The 16546-nt window shown below is 39.3% G+C and overlaps 1 protein-coding gene across 2 annotated transcripts; it reads left to right on the forward strand.

The window, feature by feature from the left end:
• The first annotated feature begins 251 nt into the window (after nt 1-251).
• SRSF1 (serine and arginine rich splicing factor 1) lies at nt 252-4052 on the forward strand. 2 transcript variants are annotated; one of them, XR_014019409.1, is made up of 5 exons: nt 252-590; nt 1006-1190; nt 1559-1731; nt 1931-2613; nt 3541-4052. XR_014019409.1 is itself a non-coding variant. In XM_081271870.1 (4 exons), exons 1-4 carry the CDS (start codon nt 397-399, stop codon nt 2123-2125), a joined length of 747 nt encoding a protein of 248 aa, XP_081127996.1. In that variant the 5' UTR covers nt 252-396; the 3' UTR covers nt 2126-4052. The 2 variants fall into 2 exon arrangements, 1 of the variants encoding a protein (XP_081127996.1); XM_081271870.1 differs by having other exon boundaries at nt 1931-4052.
• Nucleotides 4053-16546: the final 12494 nt, after the last annotated feature.

Consider the following 16546-nt stretch of genomic DNA (forward strand, 5'->3'; position numbering starts at 1 on the left):
TGGGAAAACTGGCTTGCTTGAAGATCCGGCGGGGATTAATTACACCTTTCACGAGGCTTCTGTATATAATTTTCAACAAACGGCTGCTCAGTCCAATAACCAATCGCTCCGCAAGCCGGGAACGCGGGGGACTTTTTCCCCTTCGTGCGGAGGGTGACGTTGCGCGTGCGTGAGCGTATCGCCGATACCCGTTACACTCTTGCGCGTGCGTATTGAGGTCGAATAGCTGCTTCCTCCCGCTTCTCTTCCTCCCTCCCCCCATATCCGTGCGCCGAGCTGATAAAGGCGCCATTTTGGAGGGGCCGCGGGAGACGTGGTGCCGCTGCGGGCTCGTTCTGCCGTGCGCTAGGCTTGGTGGGAAGGCCTGTTCTCGAGTCCGCGCTTTTCGTCGCCGCCATGTCGGGAGGTGGTGTGATTCGTGGTCCTGCAGGGAACAACGACTGCCGCATCTACGTGGGTAACTTACCTCCAGACATCCGGACCAAGGACATTGAGGACGTGTTTTATAAATACGGCGCTATCCGCGACATCGATCTCAAGAATCGCCGTGGAGGACCGCCCTTCGCCTTCGTTGAGTTCGAGGACCCGCGGTGAGGCAGCGTGGGGCTTGCAGCCTTGAGGAAATAGGTCGGAGTATTTGGGGAAAGGCTCCGAGGCCTTAACATAATGGGGAAGGAGGGGCCTTTAGGCTGGGGCGACACGATATCGCCCCTGCAGAAGTCGAGCACGGAGCCGAGTCGGTATGGTGTCCCTGGTGGCTGGGTGCCTTGGACGCCCCTAGAGCTCACGCGCAGGCCCGGAACGGGAAACTGAGGCGCCGAGGACTGTGTAGTGGTCGGGCGCCTAGCGTGTTTCTGGGTGGGGGAGGGGCCGGTCCTATTATGCAGCGCATGTGGGCTCTTCCACGGTGGGTGCGCATGTGCCGGGGTCCTCTCATTCCCCACAGAGTGAGTTTTTTTCCGCGGGTCTCTTTTCTCATCCTTTTTGCCTTCTGTGATCATGCAGGGATGCGGAAGACGCGGTATATGGTCGCGACGGCTATGATTACGATGGATACCGTCTGCGGGTGGAGTTTCCTCGAAGCGGCCGTGGTACAGGCCGAGGCGGCGGCGGGGGTGGAGGTGGCGGAGCTCCCCGAGGCCGCTATGGCCCCCCATCTAGGCGTTCTGAAAACAGAGTGGTTGTCTCTGGTGAGCTTATGTCACTCTTGTGGGTTGGGAAGGGACAGGAATCACTTAAGATATTTTCTTTGCATGGCCGGTTTAACAATTGCTCGTTGTTCATTTTGGGCCTTAAAATTATTTCGGTTTTTGGGTGAATTTAGTAAATAAAGATTACTGTGGTGGTGATTTGCCCAAATTAGGTTGCGGTTCTAGAATATGAAGATCCTTTACAAATAAATTTGGACTCTGGATCTCAGAATCTTACCAGCTCTTTACCTGGAATCACTTAAGTACAATCATTAAGCATTTTTAAGTAATCTTTGTTCTAATATATGTTATAAGTTTTAACGTAAAACTTAGGGTAATTGGTTTTAAGGGAAAAATCGTTTTTTCAGGACTGCCTCCAAGTGGAAGCTGGCAGGATTTAAAGGATCACATGCGTGAGGCAGGTGATGTATGTTATGCTGATGTTTACCGAGATGGCACTGGTGTCGTGGAGTTTGTACGGAAAGAAGATATGACCTATGCAGTTCGAAAACTGGATAACACTAAGTTTAGATCTCATGAGGTAGGTTATACACTTATTCTTTTATTTGGCCAGATTGGATACAGTGGTCTTAACAGTGGAATTTGAAGGTAAGGATTCAGGCAAAGGCGTCCACCTAAATTACCAGATATCTGGTTTTAGTTACTTTGTATTCAATCAGCATGCCTGAAGATAGGTGAAAGCTTAGATCTTTCAATGGAAAGTTCTGTCTATCCAATAGGGAGAAACTGCCTACATCCGGGTTAAAGTTGATGGGCCCAGAAGTCCAAGTTATGGAAGATCTCGATCTCGAAGCCGTAGTCGTAGCAGAAGCCGTAGCAGAAGCAACAGCAGGAGTCGCAGTTACTCCCCAAGGAGAAGCAGAGGATCACCACGCTATTCTCCCCGTCATAGCAGATCTCGCTCTCGTACATAAGATGATTGGTGACACTTTTTGTAGCACCCATGTTGTATACAGTTTTCCTTTACTCAGTACAATCTTTTCATTTTTTAATTCAAACTGTTTTGTTCAGAATGGGCTAAAGTGTTGAATTGCATTCTTGTGTAATATCCCCTTGCTCCTAACATCTACATTCCCCTCATGTCTTTGATAAATTGTATTTTAAGTGATGTCATAGACAGGATTGTTTAAATTTAGTTAACTCTCCATGCTCTTCAGACTGTGATATTGTGTAAATGTCTATTCTGCTCTGGTTTGTGTGAACTGGGATGTGGGGGGTGTTTGTGGTTATCTCACCTGGGGAAGTTCTTATGTTTATCTTGCTTTTCATGTGTCTTTCTGTAGACATATCTGAAGAGATGGATTAAGAATGCTTTGGATTAAGGATTGTGGAGCACATTTCAATCATTTTAGGATTGTCAAAAGGAGGATTGAGGAGGATCAGATCAATAATGGAGGCAATGGTATGACTCCAAGTGCTATTGTCACAGATGAAATTGGCAGTATTGACCTTATACTAAAAGGCAAGGGTTAAAAATGATTTTATATATATATATATATCTCAAAACTTGTAAACATCTGATGCAGGTATCTTTAGCTACAATTGCTTTGCTCTTTAAACCTTGGCAATTGTGGCAAAATTACATCGCCCATTTTGTAACAATTTATTTTGCTCCCTTCCCCCCCCTTCTTTGTTTTAATAGGGACTAATGTGGGAAGAACTGGCTAATTTGTCACAGTGCTTAGTTACAACTGTTAATGTGTGACCTGCTGTTGGTGTACATGTGGGTACAGGGTGTCTTTAATTCCAACAAGATAGAGTATAATATCAATACTGCTAAATCTGCATGTCCTCTGTGTGACTGATAAGAGCGTTGCTATTTCATTTTTTTTAAGACAAAATGAAAGCAAAATATAGAATTCCAATGTATTGGTGTAGATAATCTAGTTGGGAGTACTTTTAAGTCTCACCTTCCCCTTTAAACTAATATTCATAATTGACTCATGTTTAAGACACTTTAATTTACAAATTAAATTGCAGATGGGAGCGTTAGATTTAGTTTAGTTTAGGTGGGTAACAATATCAGTAAACTTTTCAACTACATAACTTTTTGCAACCACAAAACCTGTAATACGCTGTACAGTAACAAGTGTTGGCATTATCAGTTGAACTGTAAATATAAAATGCTTCTTCCAATTAGTCTCTATGATGATTAAGTTTCTAAAATTTATCTGAACACCATTCAGAAACTTGTTTTGGGGAATTTGATAGTTATTGATGTACATCTGTTAAACTGATGACAGACATAACTCATCATTCCCCAGAAACCTTTTTTGATTACAGTATCTAACATTTTGCCTCCTCTTTTTTGGTTTTGCTGGTTATAAAGGTTTGGATTGGAGAGGGCTCACTGGATCCCAATCCTTGGAGCTGGATCATTGGATTCAAATCATAATGTGGATAGGATAGGGAGGATGAATTACAAGGATTCATGGAGCGGGATCAGATTACCAGGAACATAGGAGTGGATTCCTGCCCCAACCAAACCGCATTCGTGTGGATTTTTTTATTCAACTTAATTGGCTATTCCAAAGGTTTTTTTTTTTTCCTATTTTTGACGATTGGAGCCCTTAAGATGCACGATGGAATTGTGTTTTGCATTTTTTGGTAAAAGGAGCAAAGCGAGGACCTGGAGATATACGCTGGAGCAATCTCCTTGGAAGGATTCAGCACGAGTAGATGGTAAACATTTAAAGGGGAAAGGGGGGGTTTGTTTAAAATAGTAAATCAGTAAGTCACTTCTAAATTTAAAGAAAACAAAATTGGAGTTGAAGAATAAGTAGGTTCCAATTGGCTATTGCCGTTTTTCTTTGAAAAAAATAAACATTTTTTAAAAAACTATGCATGGTTGTCCTTTTTCCTCTTCATGTAAGATTTTAACTCTTTTTATCAGTTAATTCTTAAATTAGTAAGATTCTGACTTTTGTGTTAGTAAATTAAAAGTTCTTGAAAGGCTATCTCAATGGTATTAGCTATCTTAATTTATGTTACAGTCTTAAGGGGACAATAAGGGAGAAATTTATGTAATATGGCAATTAAGGCTATGATCTAGTCTCTAAAAGATGTTTTGCATACTTTGCTAAAATGGTTTAAAACTTAGATACTGCTTATTTTGGTGACCATTTAGACAACACAGGTTTGTGTAAAATTGGTTGATAAATATCAGCTTGGAGATAGCCTTTGAGATTCTCAATGAGACTTATCTTAAAATTAATGAGTAGTACATGTTAACTTTAACACAGTTGTATTAGAACTCAACAAAATGACTTTCCTTTTTGAGATGTGAACAGTGCACTAAAGTTTTTATCTGCTAATTTGAGTGAATCTTCACCTGTAAACCCTTCTTGACCATAGTTTGTTCTGTCTCCAAACTTTAGAATTCTCTAAGTTTGGGGTTTTTTAAATACTTTTACTAAAGAGCCCCTTGATGTTAAAGTTTCAGCTTCCTTGGGTATAGAAAGGGAAGTTTTACTTAAAATTATTGGTCTTGTGATTTCCTCATAGTTACCAAGAAACCACTCTTTTCTCAACCCAAAAGAAATAGCTAGATCTTTTAACTTTTTCTTTGGGTGCTAATCATAGTTGCAAGATGAATTAAAAAGGATTATTCAGGTGATACAATTTAAAACAGAGAAAGCCAGGCATAATCTTTGTAGTGGAAGAAATGGGCAAAAGAGATTTGTATAAGGTCACATGTAATTAATTACCTGATTGAAAGGAGTAGGTTCAAAATAAGAATTTTACTTGAAAAATATTCCTTGTAGATTCATTACATTAAGTAGTAATGTAGGAATTCAAAATATGAGCCAAAATTGTAGATTTTCTATTTTAACACTCTGAAAAATTATACATGCCATGCTTTTTGAAGCTTTAAGTCTCATGTGCAGAATACTATTAATAGATAAGACTTCTACACTTGTACAAACCTGGTTTCGTATATGTTCACTGAATGTTTGGAAATAGGACCAAAATGGAAATGGCCTTTACTCAAGGTTGTCTATTAAGTTAAATGAGAGGCTGTACTAAAATTTTCAACCCGAGATTGAAATGAGATAGAAAGGTGTTCTTTGTTAAATAGGCTTAAGAATGAAGATTTGAGAGGACTTAATGCATACTTTGAAAGGTAGAGGAGCACAGGTTATGTAGTTCAGTGACCAGACAGAAACTAGAAATGTTATTTTTAGTCCTAGGAAATGACCCTCTACCAATATTGGCAATTAGAAGAAAGTCACACCCTCTTGGAACTACAAAGGCTACCTTGAATTTTTCCCTTCTGTGTCCCCTTATAATATTGTAAGGAATCTATAAATAGTTTATTTTCTAACCAAGAAAGCACTTTAAGAAGCAATTACTATTCATAACATCAGATTGAATAACCTACCTTGCTGTTCAGCCCACATCCTACTGGAAACAAAAGGTAAGACCAATTTTCTGATTCCTAATTGTTTGGGATCTGAATTATATTTTGAAACCTAATATTTTTTAACTTGGTGTTTGGAATGTGAATATTTCCCTCACTTAAAATGTTTTCCCTAAGTTTTATACTTTAAATAAATTTCACATGTTCATAAATCAACCCATTTTAGTGCTTGAGTTCAATATGATTAATTCTAGAACCTCAACTTTTCTCAGTTTTGTCTAATGTCTTCATTAGGGCTGGTGCTATTTTCAGGTTTCTGTGGTCAAGGTGAATTTCTTATGTGTGGCTTTTTGCTTTGTATCTGAAGTTTGTAATTACAAATGAAACAAGTTATATATATGTATGTATACCATAAATAGTATTAAAAGGTCAGAAAGTATTAGACTGAAGTTCTGTTGTAACCATTTTTTGGCTTACCTTATTTTTATCACTGTGAATACAAAGGCAGAAAACAGATTCACAATCTCTTATCCACTATTTTGAAATCTTAACCTGAATAAAAATTTTGTTGATCCAGTAGAATGTAAAAGCTGACAAGAATTGATGCCTGCCTTTTGCACTTAGTGTGACTAAGCATTTTTTCCTGCAGAAATAATTCGTGTACTTCGATTAATCATCACACAGTTGCCAGTGGCATTATGTAACAGTACATATAATATACCTTTTATGAAAGTACAGACGGCTAGAACTCATACATCTGCTCTCAAGTTTGGATAAGGGATTGGAGAACTGTATTAAAACACACAGGTTTAATGCTCCGGTGTATAGTTTGGGGTGTGAGTGAAAATAGCCTGTTTGGTTCCTTAATTGAGATTTCAGTTTCTCATTATTTTAGGCTGAAGCAGATAACAGAAGAAAAGGTATGATCACATTTCTATTCTGTTGCTACAGTAGGCTCACAATTTTATACTATTAAAGGAAATATTCATCCATCCAAAGTACACAGTATAATACTCTTGTTTTGAGGTAATTGTTTCTATTTTAATACTTACAAGGTACATTGACATTAATCATTCTGATCCTATGGGAAAGGTTAAGATTGGCATGAAGTAGAGATTGTAAGGAAAAATCTGCTTATTGCATCTGTTGGGATTGTTGAATAAATAGTAAGGTTGGCAAAATAACGTGCTTTAAACATAGACCTAAGAAGTTACAGTATACTTAAACCAAAACTTCTGTGATTGATAACTTTGGACTACTGCTTGTTAGATTTGAAGGCTATACTTGATAACCCTGAGTTGTGTGTGTAGTAATCAAGGGAAAGATCACATAGTATTTCAATAGTACACAAAATAAATTGAAGTTTTTGTTGTGTAGAAGTGATTTTTCAGAAATAATTTTAACTTCAGAGGTAGAAATAGCCTCATTTACAACTCGTGTGTGTGTGTGTGTGTGTGTGTGTGTGTGTGTGTTGGTGGTGGTGGTGGTGGTGAGCATTGAACCCAGAGCCACATGCTTGTTACATACCATGGGCAAGCAGCATAACCACTCAGCAAGCTATACCCACAGCCCAATTTACTTATGGCAGGGATGCTAGGAGAATGGAACCAGGGCTTTGAAAATACCAGGCAAGTGCTCTACCACTGAGCTACACCCCCAGCCTGAAAAGAATTGGGGGGGGCATTACTGGTGGTTGAATTCAAGGGCACTCACCCACTGAGCCACATCACCAGCCCTATTTTGTATTTTACTTGGAAACAAGATTCTCAGTGCCTTGCTATTGCTGAGGCTGGCTTTGAACTCACAATCCTCCTGTCTCAGCCTCCCAAGCTTTTGGGCCAATTTACATTTTATTTATTTTTTTTAAGAGGAGAGAGAATTTTTTAATATTTATTTTTTTTTATTTTATTATTTTTTTTTTAAAGAGAGTGAGAGAATTTTTTAATATTTTTTAGTTTTTGGTGGACACAACATCTTTGTTTTTGTATGTGGTGCTGAGGATCGAACCCTGGCCGCACGCATGCCAGGCGAGCACGTTACCGTTTGAGCCACATCCCCAGCCCCCAATTTACATTTTAGCAGGTGTTAGACTGGGTTTTCAGGGAGAGAAACAAATACCTTTATATAAGGTTACTGTTATTGTTTTTGGTGCTGGGAATTGAACCCGAGAACACTTGACAGCAGAGCTATATCCCCAGTTCTGTATTTTGAGACAGGGTCTCACTGTTGTTACTTAGTGTGCCTGCCATAAGGTTATGTTTAAGATAAGCAAAATGGATGAATCCACAAGCTCAGGTGGTTTCATCTGAGAAATAATTTCAACTTCAGAGGTAGAAATAGCCTCCTTTACAACTGTGTGTGTGTGGGGGGGGGGTGGGCATTGAACCTTTGTACAAAGGAGATGATAAACACGGGGTTGATTTGAGTTGTCATCACCCAAGTATCAGTTGTTGGTGATAGCCATGATGAGATGTTGGAAATTGAACCTCTGTTGAATACTAAATCCTACCACATAGACTGAAAAAAGGGATACTAAAGTGTCTAGAATTTTTTTTTTTTTTACAATGTTCTGTTCCACACCCCTTTGGAATAAATGATAGAAATTGCCGGGCATGGTGGCACATGCCTGTAATCCCCGTGGCTCAGAGGCTAAGGCAGGAGGCTTGCAAGTTTTTGAGGGCAATCTCAGCAACTAAGTGAAGCCCTAAGCAGCTGGGTTGTAGATGTAGCTCAGCCATCAAGTACCCCTGGGTGTCCAAAAGTCACATAGCCACTAGAGGGAGCTATAACAAAAAGCCAGGAAATTATCCCTGTTACTAATTCACGCAGCAAGGTGAAGGGAGACCAGCTTTCTTGATCTGGATCAAGATGGTTTGGGTAAATTTTGTTATGATCACCTCTGCCTTCCTGTATGTTACAATATCCTTTCCCTTTTCAGCTTCTGGATCCATTTAGGTTTTGAATAGTACTTACCTTGTAGGTAATTCAATTTGTATAAATCACAAAAATGCCTAGATTCTGGGACTTATTAGAAGATGACCTGCATTTGCTTGTTTTTCTGTCTATCTTTAGGTAAGGTATAAAGCGAGGAACATGAACTTGATACAGGAGTAGGTGCCATGCAGAAAAACCTAAGTGTGACGCTGGTCACAGACTAGGAAAAATGAACATGCTTTCAAAGATGTTTATAGTTTTTGTGGTGTGAAGTGGCTTTAAGAGTGATCCCCCTGCCCCTTGGGGGGTTGTGTGTGTACTGGGGATTGAACCCAGGATGATTAGCCACTGAGCTGCATCCCTATCCCTTTTAATTTTTTTATTTAGAGACAGGATCTTGCTAAGTTGCTGAGGCTGGCTATGAACTTCCAATCCTGCTTCCACTTTCTGTGTTGCTGGGATTATAGTCAAGCACCACTGCACCCAGCTCTATTAGGGGCTTTTAATGATAGCTTATCTTAAAATCCTACTTATTTACTACCTACGCCTTGATTAAAAAATCAGTACACCCAGTGCCAAAAAGAATTGGAATAATATTGAGAATGAAACAGTTTGGCATTTGTTATTCCCATTATCCCCTGCCCCCAAGTTTATATTGTGGAAATGGAAAGAACAGATTTGCCTTCTGTTTATAAAGTATCGTCACTAAGAATACTATATATTAGTGATTTTTTAAAATCACTAATGGGAACACTAGCATTAAAACAATGTTGAGCCTGGGGATATTACAGTACAGTGATAGAGCCTAGCATGTATGAGGGCAGTTTGATCCCAGCAGCACAAAAAAACCCATTAAATATTAGAGTTGGGCATAGAGGCATATGCCTATAATCCCAGTTATTTCAGGAGGCTGAGCCAGGAGCACTAGAATGGGCACTCAGTGGTAGAGTGGCCCTGGGTTCAATCCCTAGTGCTGCTGCTGTCGACCCTACTCTCCTGCAAAAATTTTAGTGTTAGAATTGCCTGTTTTGAAGAATATGTCTGAAGTTAGGCAAGTAAATTATTTTCCTATAAGAGAAAGGAGGGAATTGACAATTATAGTAGGAATTTTCCTGCCTATGAGGCTAGCAAGGGAGGCTACAGAAAGAACTTGATTAGTAGGTGTGTTGCAAATTGGATTTGAGTATCAATCTGAAAAATGTTAGCTCTGGTGACCTTTACTAATTTCTGAAAGGTGCTTTGAAGCCACTAATAATCCAAAATTCACTTCATAAAAGAGAAGGGCTAAACAGGTTTTAATAAAAGGAATAGACTATGGCATTTGTCAAAAGGAAACCTACATCCATTAAATGGACTTGAGAAGCCTTAGGCTGAATATCTTAAATTCTTCATAGCAGTGGCATGCCTATAAATTTAAGTTACAAAAAATACTGAAAGTGATAGTCACATCTTAAGAATAGAAATGTAAAGTACTAATTAGTAGTACACCAAATATACTTCAACAAAGAAAACCAAAAATGGTTCCTTTGCCCTCTAAAATCAGGTAGTAAACTATAGTGAGGTGACAGTCAATACTACCATTGCAGTTATGACAGGTCAAACTGGAGGTTTTGTTTGCTTGCCAGATGGTTTTTCAGAATTTGCTGTTTGGGTTTGCCTCTCCACTAGCATCCTTGTCTGCATACCCAAATTTGTCACTGAAGTATTTTAGTACTGAAGCTAGTATCTGACTTGAATCTTCATACTGTCTTTGCAGTCCTGAGTTTCATAAACATTATCACTCCCTTGTTATGAATCAATGATGAATTTATATTCTGCCTTTCCAATTTATCACTATTCTTAAATAACATCTTCAGTGGTAAATAATGTACTGATCCTATCTGGTTTTGCTTCTGTGGTCTGGTTATATTTTCAGACCCCCACTTCCCTCCCTTAGCAACGTGCCTCTTCATATCCTAACTGTCCTTAAAGGTTCAGCTCAAATCACATTTCATTCCAGAATCTAAAACACAAGCTGCTAAAGCTCTTTAACTCTGTCAGTTTTCACTTCGTCACCTCACAAGTTATAACCACTGACAGTGTGTTAATTTTTCCTATCACGGAAATTTTTGCAATATTATTTCCCATTGAACCCAATGCAATGCTGATAGTTTAATAATGGTACTCCTAACACAGTGTTATTGAAGTCTGAATTTCACAAAACTAGTGGTTAACAGAAGATTTTTGGAGAAAGTATTTTAATTCTAACATTGGGTTAAATAATTCCTCCTTAGATGTGAAGCCAAGATATTCAAATTAATTTATATGCTATCTAAGCCCAGGTATAATTGGAAAAGTAAATGTTGCCCCCAAATGGTCTTGAAAAACCAAAAAAAAAAAAAAAAACCTTGATGTATGTTGACAGTTCAGTATATGCATGTCATGAGAATTAATGACATTGTTTCCTATGTTGCTGCTTCCTCCTGGGTCTCCTTTTGATGTCATTCTTAAGCTTGATCCTTAAAGAGGAAGCCATAGGTCACTTCTGGCTTCAGTGATTTGCCTTAGAATCCCTGCAGATTTCCCTTTGGGATTGAATCAATTCAGTTCCTTTTTTCTTATCAATAACTTTTAAAGGATTCATTCTTACATTGAGATTTAGAGTGAGCCTGGCATGGGTGGCGCATACCTGTGATCTCAGATACTTAGGAGGCTGAGGCAGAATTGCAAGTTTGAGGTGTTAGCCTCAGCAATTTACAGATACCTGTTCCAAAAAATAAAGAGCTCAATGGTAGAGGGGCCCTGGGTTCGAGCACCAGTACTGGGGTTGGTAGAGATTTAGAGGGGGATGGGGGGAGATAGGCAATATGTTGGTTATTTCAGGACCCTGACCCTGTTTTTTAAGGCTGATAAAGGATAACTAGCTTAAGTGGTTTTTCTCAAGGCCAGGAGACCCAGCATACGTGTATTTAATTCTATATGCCCCAGATCCCACAGGTAGCCCCATTCTTTAGCACCCTTCTTGATCTTCTTGACCCTTCCACCCTCTCTTGATCAGCCAATGACTTGAGGCATTTGTGAACTAATTTCACTCTATTTCTGCTTCACTTTTTTTTGTTTATACAGTATGTGACATATGCATGTACTTATATCCCCTTAAAACTGCTCTTTAGTTATTACATGTGTATGTCTTGTTTCTCCCAGCTCTATAGCAGAACTTGAGGGCTATAGTTTTTAACTTCCTCACAAGGTGCCCACTATGTCAGTACACAAACCTTAGTAAATGTTTGTGAAGAAATACATTAACGAAGTCTTGAGGCAAGAGTCTGCATACCTAAGATCTGAGAGCCCTTCCAATCAGATTGGGCTTATTCCCAGAGTAGTCAACTCAAGGGTTCATGCCCTTGCTACCTTTTCTAATGAAAACATTTGAGGAAAAAATGCAAGGTCATGGTACAAATACCTGATGTTAAAATAATGGCTGTTTTGCAAAGTACTTTGACTCATTTTAATCCTTAATTGATATTAACCTCATTTTGTAGTTTGAGGAAAACAGCCTCAGAGATGTTAAAAGTAGCAGGCCCACCAGGTGTGGTAGTGCATGCCTAATCCCAGCAATTCGGGAGGCAAGAGGATTGCTAGCTCAAAACCAGCTTCAGCAATTTAGTAAGGCCCCATCTCAAAAAGGGCTGGGATGTTTCTCAGTGAATACTCGTGAGTCAATCCCTGGCAGGCCAAAACCTGGAACTTTTAAGCCAGTCTGCCTTTTCTATTCGAAAAGTTCTTCAGGACAAGAATAAGTCTGCCTCAAGTGAATACCACCTGTAATATCTACCTGATGCCACCAGGGTGTCCCATGGTACTATCTTTGATCTGGGTACTTACTCTTGGAGCTATTTCAGAGCAGTTCTTGAAGAGTGGCCATGGCCTAGAGTCCATCCCCAAGACAAAAAGAAAGCTTGGCTTCCTAGCTTTACGATGTGCAGTACACAGCTAGTTCTTAGCTAAACCCTTGCCCTCTTTTGCTAGTCAGTTTGGGTTTAGCTGACAACTAGGACAGGTCACACAGTGGCCAGGAATTGGCTACACGCTGAATAACTAGATAGCATCCCTACAAAAGACTAGCATGCAAAAGAATGGGTGTCTACAAACAGCATTTGTTTTAATGCCTGAGTTTACACTTAAATTTGTATTATTAAAATAGATCCACAAAGGCAAAACCAGATTGAATTGTTACCATTACTAGGTAGGTGACTTTTATTTGTTCATTTGGTACCAAGATATTAAACCCAGGGGCTCTTAACCACTGGGCCACTCCTTTTATTTAACAAGTGCTATTTTTTTTAAATTGAAATAGCAACATTTCTATAATCTGAGATAGTATGTGTATGAACTGCTTTTCTGAAGAGAGGGATTTTGGGGATGGGGATATAGCTCAGTTGGTTAAGTGCTGGCCTTGCAAGCTTGAGGCCCTAGGTTCAATCCCCAGCACCACACAAAAAAAGCGGGGGTGCTGCAATACATTGTTCTATGCTGAGATTCTCATTGTGACATGAGTTTGGGGGCTGTGGCTAAACTTTCTTTTTAGGTGCCATCTTTGTGATATCTCATCTTGTTGGGGGGGGTGGTACTGGGGATTGAACCCAGGTGTGCTTAGCTGCTGAGTCACATCCTCAGCCCTTATTTTTTTATTTAGAGACAGGGACTTGCTAAATTTCTGTGGCTGGCTTTGAACTAGCAATCCTTCTACCTCAGCCTCCCCTGAGTTTCTGGGATTAGAGGCATGAGCCACCGCATCCAGCTTTGTGATATCTCTTAAACTGAAGGTTTATCAGGGAGGGTCTTTTAGCCACCAGGACAGACTAGTTAGAATAAACCACATGCCTAAGGCCCTGGCTTCAATTCCCAGCACCACCAAAAAAACTAAGAATAAACCACTGATTTGAGATATTGTACTTAAGGTGCCCCTTTCCCACTCTGCTTCCTCACATGAATTTCTATTCTGAAACTTCAGACCTAGTTTCAGGGTTTTTTTGTTGTTGTTGTTGTTTTTAATCGCAGTGCTGGAATGAACCCAGAGCTTCCAGCATGCTAATAAGCAAAGGCTCTACGGTTGAAACTACACCCCAATTCTTAAGCTATCATATTAATAGTCAAGTTTACCTTTGAATTTTTAGTTCCTCTCTGGTGAGAGGACTAATCACACCAGATTGCAGGCTGTAGTACTAACTTGGATTCTTATCCATGTGTTTTTTGTGGATGATCAATGCAATTATCACCACCAAATAAACTCGGGTAAAAAAACAATGGACTTTCTCAGGCTTTCAGTTTCACTAAAATATATTATGTAGGAGACTGTGGACAAGTTCTGATGCAAACTACTCTTAAATATCTATAAAGGATTTTTTTTTTCTTTCCATCTTGTTTATCTGGCTTAACAAATTGGTCCAGAAATATCCTTTCATATGTGAGAAATGAGTATTGTGCCTTTCTTAGAATTTATTCCAACCCTCAAAGTGTTTTCTGGACTTGCTTTGTACCTGATGCACAGGAACTGTTCTCACTGGCTTGAGTTGACTACTTGCCATCTGTTCCCTGAGCATTCATTGCTGAATGAAAGGGGAGAGAAAGTGAAAGGAGAGGTGGGGAGAAAGAGGAAGCTGGAGAAATAGAGGAAACAGCTGGAAGCTGAGGAGGGTGTGAGACTCATGTAAGGTCAGTAAAACAAAAAAAAAAAAAGGGCAGGGTCAGGTCCTAGGGGTAGAGAGCTAATTAACTTCTGCAAGCTATTTGAGTAAAGCCTTGTTAAAGAGACCAAAGGTACTTCAAAGGAAATTCTGGATTCTTCTCCATCTACCTTAGTAAATTGTTCATTGGGTCAAAATCATCCTGCCCTCCTGGAATTCTGGTTTTGTTTGTTCAGATCTAATTCTTGCTGCCATTGCTCAGGCAGGTGATAAAGTATTTGTGGAGAGCAACAGGTAAACTTGATGCATTTATTATTTATGACTTAAAAAGTAAATGTTGAGTACAGCTTTTGTCTTTAAGTAGGGCTTTTAATAACTAGCTCACCTAGCTCCTTCATGTTTTCTATGCCTGGACCAATTGACCAAATGTAGATTTTTAGGCAACTGCTGGTTCAGAGACTCAAGGTCAAGAAAAGAGCTAATTCTCTGTTCTGTCAAACTTAGCCAGATCTTAACGCTGTTTTAGCTTGTGTTGCCATCTGTCGGCATTGTTTTCCAGAATGGAACAGGCTTCCCCAAACTTAGTCTGTCTGGCTAGTTGTATGATGTCATTTCAGTGTTTTTGGTCACTGCTGCTCACTTTCTTTACCTAGGGAAACTACTTAACACCTATGTCATTATTCTTGTTCCCTTCTTGTCCCAAGAACAGAGGGACACCACACACACACACACCAACTGAATATCATATTGACCCAGTAGAGAAGAAACTGATGAGAAATGTTTGTTGGAGTTTGGGTAAAGAGTATTCACTAGTTAGGATTTTGCCCTGCTCCTGTTCTTTATAAGAACGTTGGAACAGACATGACAGGTGGGTTTTTTTGTTTTGTTTTGTTTTTGGTGCATGAATAACATTTACAGTTTTTCTGATAATGCAGATGGGTGATATGATACAATGCTATTTAGTACCATATATATGTATAAAATTATTATTTTAAATGTGGGATTCAACCCAGTGGTGCTTAATTATTAACTCACGTCTCCAGCCTTTTTTTTTTTTTTTTTTTTTTTTTAATTTTGAGAGAGGCTCTTTAAATTGCTTAGGGCGTTGCTAAATTAAGGCTGACCTCAAACTTGGCAGTTTTTCTGCTTCATCCCTCCGAGTCACTAGGATTATAGGCATGCCCGGCTGTATTCCTCTTTTAATGTATTTGGGATAGCTACTCCTTACCACCTGTGCATCAGGTACAAAGCAAACCCAGAAGATGTAAGGATTTGGCTTATGTTTTTGACTATTAGCACATTATAACGGAGGCTAAGCTTTGTAGTTTGGTTTAGGCCAATCAAGTTTTTTTTTTTTTTTAAATATTTATTCTCAAGCTTTTAGGTGGATACAATATCTTTATTTTACATTTTTGTGGTGCTGAGGATCGAACCAGGTGCCTTGTGCTTGCTAGGTGAGCACTCTACCACTGAGCCACAACCCCAGCCCCTGAGCCACAACCCCAGCCCCCCAATCAAGTTTATGTAGCTGTTTAAATATCAATTGTTTTTCAAGTTTAGCCATTACCCCAGGGCTGGGGCATTTGAGGGCAGTGAGGAACAGGTGTCCAAAGGAGAAATGTGTGTTTTCCAGTTGCATTAAATTTCTTACTTGGTATATTTTTTACTTGTCTTTTTTTTTTTTCTTGCTTGTGGCGTATGCTATTTTGCTTGCTCTTTGTTGGATAGTCTGTCATTCAAAAGTTATAAAATGGAAGTTAGTATTTTTGCACAAATGCTTTAAGGATGAAACTGACAGGTTTAGCATTGACTTTTGCCAGTCAAGAATAGTTAGTGATAACTGTGACTTTGTCTCATTTTTGGAGTTTTGAGTATATGAACTTGTTAGAAACAATAGAGTTTTAGTTTAGAACTTAAAGCCTGGCACTGTGGCACAGACCTGTATCTCAGTGACTCAGAGGCAAAAGGCAGGAAGATCATAAGTATATAAGGATCATAAGTACTTGTTCTAAACTTTTTTTTTCTTTTTTTTTTTAAGAGAGAGTGAGAGAATTTTTTAATATTTATTTTTTAGTTTTTGGCAGACACAGCATCTTTGTATGTGGTGCTGAGGATCGAACCCCGGCCGCACACATGCCAGGCGAGCGCGCTACCGCTTGAGCCACATCCCCAGCCCCTTGTTCTAAACTTTGAGGTATTTTTCTCTGGAAAATATTCCAATGTTAAAATTTTCATCTGACTTTAAAAGTTTGTTAACTTTTCTTTTTAGGGGAAGAGTTTGGGCAACTATCAGGAATTCTGATTTTGTCTTAAGAGATAAAATTAGCCATTTTCCTCAAGAAAAGCGATATTTCTGAATCTCAACTCTCAGTAAT

This window comes from Spermophilus citellus (assembly GCF_964194105.1).
Source record: "Spermophilus citellus genome assembly, chromosome: 17".
Taxonomy (NCBI): Eukaryota; Metazoa; Chordata; class Mammalia; order Rodentia; family Sciuridae; genus Spermophilus; species Spermophilus citellus.